General features: G+C 42.5%; 1 protein-coding gene across 7 annotated transcripts in view; it reads left to right on the top strand.

The window, feature by feature from the left end:
- The window catches only part of LOC111149208 (LIM and calponin homology domains 1), a 103,630-nt gene that overhangs the window by 82,958 nt on the left and 10,906 nt on the right, over nucleotides 1-9,766 (top strand). For 3 of the 7 annotated variants that reach the window (XM_022506151.1, XM_022506154.1, XM_022506153.1), the window contains 6 exons: nucleotides 1,355-1,447; nucleotides 2,310-2,414; nucleotides 3,742-3,869; nucleotides 5,491-5,612; nucleotides 5,890-6,013; nucleotides 8,325-8,402. In XM_022506151.1, the coding sequence (XP_022361859.1) occupies nucleotides 1,355-1,447; nucleotides 2,310-2,414; nucleotides 3,742-3,869; nucleotides 5,491-5,612; nucleotides 5,890-6,013; nucleotides 8,325-8,402 (650 nt within the window). Of the gene's footprint in view, nucleotides 1-1,354; nucleotides 1,448-2,309; nucleotides 2,415-3,741; nucleotides 3,870-5,490; nucleotides 5,613-5,889; nucleotides 6,014-8,324; nucleotides 8,412-9,766 lie in introns of all 7 variants that reach the window. The other 4 variants (XM_022506157.1, XM_022506156.1, XM_022506155.1 and 1 more) reach the window with 2 other exon arrangements.

Genomic DNA, 9,766 nt, shown 5'->3' with positions numbered 1-9,766 from the left:
GAGTGTGTGTGTGTGTGTGTGTGTGTGTGTGTGTGTGTGTGTGTGTGTGTGTGTGGCACAGACATACAGCCTCTTTCATTCCCTGGATCACCTCCATTGATCCTCTCGGGGTGGGAGAACCTGGAATATGAGCTCATAGAACCAAGAAACCCAAGGTTTGCTTGTTTTTCAGCTTTTGTTAAGTTTGAGAGTCTGTTTCCTCTATTCTGAAAGACCCCTGAAGTCCCTCTCAGAAACTTTATAACATCTTAGGTTTTGATAACAAGATTTTTACCTGGAGTTCAAAGCCCGCCATGAGTTGACCAATGATGGTTTTTCTAGAGCATTAATAAGAACACCAGGCTTCAGATAATCCCAATAAAACCCTTTTACTCCTAAGATAATGACATAACAGGTCGCACCTGGAGGAAATCTCAGTGCCTTCTCTAGGAGGATAAAAGACAGAGAGAGGATTGACAATAATTAGGCGAAAACATTTGACTGTGTGTGGTACTTCCGTGATGCCTCTGTCTCTGTCATGTCGGGGACACCATTCCCAAGGCACCCGAGTGTCAGCTCTCAGTTTAAGCATGAATTTTAACCTCCATTTATCCATTTCTTCTAGTCAGCTATCCAAAGGACTCCAGTCACATTTTAAAGCCATCCTTATTCAGAGTATTTTTTCCCCCAGAAGTGGTGACTAGTGCTGTACTATTTCCGGAAATAGTGCCGCAGTTCTGATGTTGTAGCCTTCTAATGGCTGTTTAAAATCTATTGTTAATTCAGAAGTTACTGAAACCTAGGAAGATTCCATTTTGACAGAATGGCTACAAGCAAAGAGTAATTCAGCTACTCAGCTAATTATCATCTTATCTACTCCGGACCTTTCTGCATTGTCCAACTTGTAAACCTACAAGGTTTTGTTTGTTGTTTTTTCTTCTATCAGACTCTCTCAGTAGCCATATTATTTCCATTAGTGAAATGGCAAAACTCGTCTCCAAAGGGCCCAGTAGAAACAAACCATTGGTTTAAGCTACCGTCCCAGGACAAAAGCCAAGTTAAGGAAGATCTTAGAGTCTTTCAGTCTGTCTTTTCTCTTTGCATAAGCAAACATCTACTCATAGATTCGAGAACAAATCTGTAACACACCAACAACAGAAAAGAGTGTTCTCTGTTAGGATTGTTATGTTCCTAACATGTTGGAGCGCCACAAAATATCATTCCCCTTTTAGAGCATGAATGGATTAGACTCAGAACGTTGCAAAATGAAGAACTGTCTTGCAATGTATTGTATACGGTGGCTTAGAGGGGAGGAAGTGTCCCATTGGGGTACGCGATGTCAGTTCAGGAACCATCTGTGGAAATTCTGTAACAGGAGAGATACCAGAAGGAACAGAACAAGCTAAAAGAAGAGTGGGAAAAGGCCCAGAAGGAGGTGGAAGAGGAGGAACGCAGATACTATGAGGAGGTAGGAAATTCCCAAGAAGGAATTTGACTTGTGGTTTTGATTCCTCAAAGTTCATTGGTGCTTTTTTTTTTTTTTTGTCTGTGGTTTATGTATGCACATGGCTGTGTCTCATTCTCCTTACACCAGAGCCCTGTCAACTTCTTCAAAGAGCCATAGGCTCTAAAAGACCACAGTTCCCCCAAATTTAATTTGTGGTAAGGGCGTGTTGAGTTATGGTCAAGGGAGACAATAGAATTTTATCTGTTTTCTAGTCAGAGAGTCACATTCTTGATTTACCTGAAAGAGAAGACACGAAAGTATCTATTTTTGTGTTTGAGGAAAGCATGTTTGGTAGTAGTGAATTAATTTTGTGAGGACAATTTTGATGTTGGGGCTAAGTGAATCCTTACCAACTACATTCACTATATTGTACTAAAGAGATTTGGAGGGATGAGAATTTGGTTTTGTTTTACTTATTTTTTTAGATGAACAAACCAGACTGCATTAGAGAATTAGAAGGGAACTACATTTAATGCGTATTAGCTAAAATTTGTTTATGATTAATTTTGTTGTGAATTTATCTTCAGTAATTGTTGTGCCTAATCTGATCCCTAAAAGCATTTCTAATTAGGCTTCTTGAATCAGACTAATTTGCAAAGACTTTGTTTTTCCAAATTAAATGCTAATTTCTAAATCATTGCCCATAGAAAGTACATTCTGATTTACATGCTTTTAGAAAATAAGACCCCTTTTTTTTAATGCCCTGCTTGTTTGCGCATAATCCAATTTTTTTTCTTTAAGCTCCTTAATGAATTTTTCTCTTGACAAATGTGATTTTATTTTCTTTTTTCCCCCTTTCATTAATTACTGTCCTTCCCTTTAGGAGCGCAAAATAATTGAAGACACCGTGGTTCCATTTACTCTTTCTTCAAGTTCTGCAGACCAACTATCTACATCCTCCTCTGTGACTGAAGGCAGTGGGAAAATGGTGAGACCGTAGATTAAAAGTAATTTATGAAAAAAATAAACCTAAAAAGTATAAAACAACAAGCTCAAGTTTTCCACCAGTTTAAATCCAGGACTGACCCTTGCCCTAGAGTTGCATCAGCTGCTGTGTGGCCATTGTACCCCATGGTGCTGTCACTGCCATGGTCAGACTCCAGAGTCATTTCCTGGGAAGCAGTGAAATCATTACTGGGGCCAGATCTGCTCCCATGGCCTAGCAACCATAATGTCCCTGCACTGGCTGGAGAGGTCCTGATTAGTGGAGCATTTGCTGGAATGTGCCTCTGACAGCCCATCGTTCACTCATTCAACACACATGTATTCCTCTCCGCCACACCATGCGTCCCTTTGCCCTGGATGGTAGCCAGCAATGCACTCCCTACCAGCCTCCGTGGAAATTGCTTCTGAACCACTCTTAAAATTCCCCATGAAATTTATTTGTGTCTTCAAGGGCTGGAGAGAGCAGAGAAAGGGTGGTCTACCTCCATATCCCCCAAATAAGGTTGGGGAGCTATTGAACAAAAGTCATACCAAGACTTGGAATAGTCTGGAATCTGCATTTAAAAACAAAACAAAACCAAACAAAACCGATGGGCCCACAAGAGCCATTTCTCCTAACTGAACAGACCTAGAACTTTGTTTTACTTTGCAAGGTGGGCTTTCTGAGCAGTTCTCTTTCGTGATAACTTTTAAGAGAGATCCAGATTACACATTGGTTTCAAATCGTTGGAAAGCACTTACTATTCAGTTAATTTGGACAATTATTCTTTACACTGTAGGCAGTGTGATTGGAAAAAATGTTTCAAATACACCATGGGCAGAGATGAGTGTTATCCAGTGTGTTTAAAAATACTCAGGGGGCTCCTGGGTGGCTCAGTGGGTTAAGCCTCTGCCTTTGGCTAGGGTCATGATCTCAGGGTCCTGGGATCGAGCCTCACATCGGGCTTTCTGCTCAGCGGAGAGCCTGCTTCCCCCTCTCCCTCTGCCTGCCTCTCTGCCTACTTATGATCTCTCTCTCTGTGTCAAATATATAAATAAAATCTTTTTAAAAAATTAATTAATTAAAACTAAAAAAATAAAAATGATACTCAGGGGTGCTTGGGTGGCTCATTTCATTCAAGCCTCTGACTCTTGCTTTTGGCTCAGGTCATCATCTCGTGGGTCATGGGATCGAGCCCTGAGTTGGGCTCTGCGCTCAGCGGGGAGTCTGCTTGAGATTCTCTCTCTCCCTCTCCCCCACCCCCACGTGCATTCTTTCTCTCTCTCAGTAAATAAATAATATTCAATATTATCCTTCCTTTCTCAATTAGAATAAGATGGACTTGGAAAACGGTCGAGAGGAAGAACAAGAGACAAGACGGAGGAAGCCACTCCAGGGAGACAACAGTGATTTATTGCATAACCCTCGGGAAGATTGGCCACCAGAGGAAGCTGGCAGGTATGAACTGTACCAGCCTGTCCTTCTAAATGAGCAAAGCCAGACTCTGCCTGTTAGCTCCCCAGAAAGGGTACCCATTTCTAATGCAAATCATATTCAGCTTTGAAATTATCATTCCAGTAATACATTACGTGTTGCTTAAACATATTCTAATATCTCCGAAGTCAGTCTTTATGCTCTTGAATATAAATCACCTTATTTTTAAATAGGTGAAATCTTTTTTAAGTGAGGGGAGGTAGTATAGATCATCAGAGGAGCACATTGTCACTTCAAAGCCCCAGATCTAACTGTCATTCACCTGAAATGGTTGATGTGTCCGGAGGGATAGAGGTTGAAATGAGATCCTGGAGTCCTACCCACTGTGGGTTGACCGTGGACCTGGACTTTACTCTCAGTATCCTCTGAGCTGTGAGAAATCACATTTATTCTGTGTGACAGTATAAAGGATAACTAATTTGTTATCCTGTAAAGGATTACAAATGATTGGTTGTGGATAATCATCCCACCCCATGGATTCTAGTATGTACCATAGGAGATCCAAACCACGTACCCAGAAACCCCTAGATCATTCAGAGCTAGCTCAAACTGGAGCAGAATCTGGTTGTAGCTATGGGGCATAGTGGGCTTATTGATGCCACCCTGGGCCTAACCTAGAAGGGACCCCCGGAATCCCGGAAATTGGCAGTATGCTGCCACCAGCAAGTTCTTTATGAGCCAGATATTTGCTTTTGGGGCCCTGAGATACCAGAGGGAGATTGGCAAGTGTGCAAGCATATGCACACATACACATACACGAGTGTGCAGAGATACACGTGTGTACACACACGCTGCATCTTCAGAGAGCCCCAAAGACGTGAAAGGCTAGAGTCATTTTCAAAGACTGTCCAATTTGAAAGTTTGGCTGCGAGTGGAGCCCCTCTGGTAGGATCTGCTGTGAGAATTCTCCCATGTCCATCAGCCAGAAGACTGGGTGGATTGTGGCCATGGGGTCTTCGGGCCCATGCCCAGAGTCTGCAGAGCCTTTGGGATATAGCCCATCTGTTTCCATTTAACACTATTTAAAGGAACTTTCCAGTTTCATGATACAAAAGCCACTGGTCAGGAATATTTGAATGATGCTGCTCAGCATTATACATGAATTTTTGCTGCTTCTCCAAACAGTCCCTGTTATCTCCAGAAACTCTGAACATTTTTAAACCTCCTCCATCTCCTTCTCTTGCACACAGATGCTACTGCAAGGCCAGTGAATTCTCATGGGCTGTCCAAACCTGTGGGGCCCAAGTATTTTCTACCATAAGTCCTCTCCTGTGAACATCTGGGAGATTCCAGTTGGCTCTGGTATCCCTTGAAATGATCAGAAATGAAGACCTTTATGGACAAGGAGATGGGGAAGACTTCAGAAATAATGGTTTCTCAAGCTTAGTAAATTGATGGATAATGAAAATGTGTAGGATTCTCCAGTACTTTAAATCTGGTTTAAAATGAAAAGAATAAACATTTCGTTAGTCCCGTTTCTCTTTTCATATTGTAACTAGGTATTTCCATGCCCTAAGGGATAGGATAAGTTTAGTTCTATTGCTTTCATCTCTGTTCTGAAATATACATTTGTTTATCTCAACAGCCTAACTCAAGGGGCCTTGGCTCATTCTAAGAATCCTGTATGGAAAGGAGGCCATCAGGACCAACAGTTGGATACAGAAACTGGGGCCCTACACTGTGGGATGAACTCACAGCTAGCTCAGGGTAAGAATGGGTGTTGAAACCCAATAATGAAATTATTAGAAGACCCCACACACACGTGGTTCAGACAGGTATGAACTCTACTGGCTGCGGGCCTTTCTTGTAGCTTACTCCAAACAGCACAGTGAAAAGACTCCCACCACTGTGGGCCCACAGTCTACATGAACTCACGGTGAGATCCCAGCGGGCATTAGTGCTTTCAAGAAAGAGGACATACAAAGCACTAGGGGGATATTACTGAACACTAAGTTTATGTTCTTTATTCTTTCCTCGGCCTCAGATCCATCCCAGAGTCAGCAGGTATCAAACCCATCGACGCACATTCTAGAAGATGTGAAGCCAAAAACCCTCCCTTTGGATAAAAACATTAACCATCAGATCGAATCTCCGGGTGAAAGACGGAAGTGAGTAGCCAAATAAGATGGATGTGGAATTCCTTTGCTTTTTGAAATTCATTGACTAAGAATGGGAAACAAGTGTGAGATGGCAAGATGTCAGCAGTCTTTTTGTGCTTCTTGTCCACTGACCCTGAGTGATCAGAAAATAAGTATTTATGGATGTTTGAGACAGTCTTCCTGGCAAGTAAATATGGACTCTGATTTTTATCAATTTGTAATTGATAATGTCTTCAGCCTACAAATCTAAACATTTGGGAAGAATTTGCAGGCCTGTTGCATAAGTGATTTATTTAAGTGAGTTAAATTGTCTCAGAGCCTGTTGACAAATGTTCTTTCAAGGAAAAAAGTGTTTTTCTCTCATTTACATGCACTCCCATGAAGTAACTACCCCAGGTTATATTCTTATTTTTTAAAAACCATATTATTTTACAATAAGGATAGTGCCTATCATTTTTTAAGCCTTTCAATATATAATAGGCACTGTGTTGAAGGGTTTACATATCTCGTCCCTTTTTATATACGTTAATTCACTGAACTCTTCCAGTAACTTTACTGGGTCTTGTTTCCATTTTAGAGATGAGGACATTGAGGCTCAGGGAAATTAAATAACTTATCCAAAGTACTTGACTGGTTAGGTGGTGGAGGAAGTCAAAATGAAACCATAGTTCCTAGATAAAATCATATTTGGACAAGAGGTTCCTTGTAACCAGTTTTTAAAATATATAACATTCATGATGCATTAACCAATCATTCTACCTAGAGCCAGATGACCTAGATTTAAACTTTGATTCTTCCACTTGCTGGCATAGGACTTTGAGCAAGTTATTAATCCTTCTCTGCCTCAGTTTCCTCATGTGTAAAATGGGAATAATATTAGTACCTACCTCGTGGGGTTTTGTGCCTGGCAAATGATAGGTGCTATATATGCCAGTGGTGGTGTTGATAGTGCCAAACGATGGTGATGGTGTGGGTGATGATGATGGTGGTGGTGATGGTGGTGATGATGGTGGTGATGGTGGTGATGATGGTGGTGATGGTGGTGATGGTGTGGGTGATGATGATGGTGGTGGTGATGGTGGTGGTGATGGTGGTGGTAGTGGTGACGACTGTGGTGAGGATGGTGATGATGGTGATGGTGGTGACGATGGTGATGGAGGTGACGATGACGGTGGTGATAGTGGTGGTGACGTTGGTGACATTGGTGGTGGTGATGGTGATGGTGATGATGGCTTGTTTCAAAAATTCATCTTTGTACCTTATTTATCATGTTAACAGTTTTTTTTCCTCAATATAGTGTTTGAACCATTTCCCCTTTCCTCTTACGTGTATCCTATTTTATTACTATCTGTCCTGATGACTCAAAATCAATAGAAGGTAAAATCACCTAGAAGTAATCATTATTGTTCTCAGTTACTGCTCGGATTTTCAACCTTTTTAAAGACAATGTGCTTATACTTTAGGGTATCACATGAAAATCTGATACTCTGGAAGAGACAAGCTCTGCCTAAGGAGGGAGGTGTGAGTGGGCAAGGGCTTAGGGAGTCTCTCAGAAAGCAGTTCGAAGCCAGAGGGACTACTGCTCCGTTCACTTGTCTGTTGGCATTTCTCCTTTCCTCCTTCTTTTCCATGTTCTGTCCCTTTCTTCACAAATGAAGCAAACTCTTAAAAGCAAGAGCTCGGGCAAGGCTCATATGCCACTGCAGAGCAAGGCTGAATCACAGGCAGATCTCATGGGACACCAAGAGCACCTGTCAAACCATTGCAGTAGCTTCTGGCTGGGGCCATTCTGCTGTGTCAATGTTCATGACCTAGCAGTTATTACATGTTTTGAACATTACCCCTAATCACTTGTACCCATGATGAAATTACTGGTAGGGGTGGAAGCCACCTCGTTAAAAAAATATATCTCCATTAACGCTCTGCCCTTAGCTCTGGGCTCCTTTAAGAGCTTTTACCTATATCCCTACTCATCTCTCCCTTCCCACCCAGTCCATGATTTTTATATCTAACCCAGCATGCGATGTCAACTAGAAACATTCCTGGAAAAAATAATAATAACAAATACTAGAAAGATATTGTGTCTTCCTGTCCAACCGTGCCAGCCTGGTTTTGATATTACGCAGCCAGTGCACATACAGGCTTTGCTAGATGACTATGTCTGTTCTTCATAAAAAATTACCACTAGGACACGCTGTTGTTTTCTATTTTGTTGTCAAGGGAGTGTTTGTTTTGTTTTGTTTTCATCCAGAATGTCTCTTCTTGTGGGAGGGGCTTCTCTTCGCTTCTCATAATTTTTGGCTCCTTTACCGTGTTACAGGAAAAGCCCTCGAGAGAATTTCCAGGCTGGGCACTTGTCCCCCTGTTCTCCCACCCCTCCTGGCCAATCACCAAACAGGTACAAGAGGTTACAAAGCCTTTCTGAGGCTGCTTGATTTCACCTTGTGCCTGCCGAGCATGATTTCAACCAAATTAGTGCTTGCCAGATGATTCTGAGATGTGTTCACCTGCCTCTCCTCCTAAACACACACACACACACACACACACACACAGGCAGGAGGAAAGAACACATCCCCCATCTGCCTGCAGATTTTCTCAGCCCATGATAGAAAAAGCCAAGTGTATGATGTTGGCACGGCTGTGGCCATGGGGCTTTAATTACATTGTGCAGAACCCAGAATCTAATAATAAAATCCACCAGACAATTGCTGGGCTCCTCAGCTGGCGCCTTTCCCTTCAAGTTTGGCCGGGCCTTCTGGGCAGGGTCTGCTGCTGGCTCTTAACGGGGACCCAGGCGGGGACTAGCAACGAAACTTCATCCTTCCCTTTCCCCCACTCAAGCTCTGTTACAGTTGCTTCTGGACATTAATCGGGCCCCATGATATTCTTAAAAGCTGCCTGAGTTCTCATTCACTGGAGAGACCAAAGTAGTGGGAACTCAGAGGTTTTCTTTGATTTAGAAATTCCATTTTACTACCGGATAAGAGGGAAATCCTAATAAACAGAGTTTGCTCGGAGCAACTCTTCCTCTTTTCTCTTGTCTTCCTTTCTGTTTCTTCAGTTCCTCTGTACCCTGTTGGCTTTTGAATGAAATTGCATATTTTAAAATTTCTTGTGTGATTCCAAGAGCTTTCCAGACAGCGGGCATCACTGTGATCTGATCTCAGGTGTGGGGAAGCTGTCTGAGAGGAGGCCAGCTAGTGCTCTCACCCTGTGTCAGTGTGCAGGGTGTGGTTCTAGTCCGGTGGTCGGCCCTATAGTAGGGGCTTGGGGGAGGGCAGAGATGGGGGAGACGCAGCCTGTGCTCTCTAGGCACTTACAACTCAGAGAGATGGCAAGTGCCTGGTTTATGGAGCCCCAGAGTGTTTGCACTGGAAGAGGGTGTAGGTGGAGACCATCTAATCCAATCCTCTCATTTTTTAAATGTGATTCCTTATACCCGATCATAGAACTTGGTGACGGAGCAGAGAATGGGTCCCACGTCTGCCTGGTACCTATTGGGCTGCGTGACAGTTGCCTCTATTTTTAAACCAAAACAACAACAATTTTTCTTAATAAGTTAAAAGAAATGCCTCGTGGGCCAATGAACCCCAATGACAGAAAATCCTAAAGCAATACTGAAGCCTTAGTAAAGCTCAATTGGATTATCTTTTAGGACTTAAGAAAACATAGGGGAAGTACACCGAGTCATTTCAAGGCATTTCCAGATTCAACATGGTTGAATCGACACAACATAGACTTCCTGTAACAGATGACTGAAAA

This window comes from Enhydra lutris, unplaced genomic scaffold (genome assembly GCF_002288905.1).
Source record: "Enhydra lutris kenyoni isolate GAN:26980312 unplaced genomic scaffold, ASM228890v2 scaffoldscaffold21, whole genome shotgun sequence".
NCBI classification, from domain to species: Eukaryota; Metazoa; Chordata; class Mammalia; order Carnivora; family Mustelidae; genus Enhydra; species Enhydra lutris.
The sequence above is the reverse complement of the archived record's forward strand: the minus strand, read 5'-3'. Positions and strand labels throughout refer to the sequence as shown.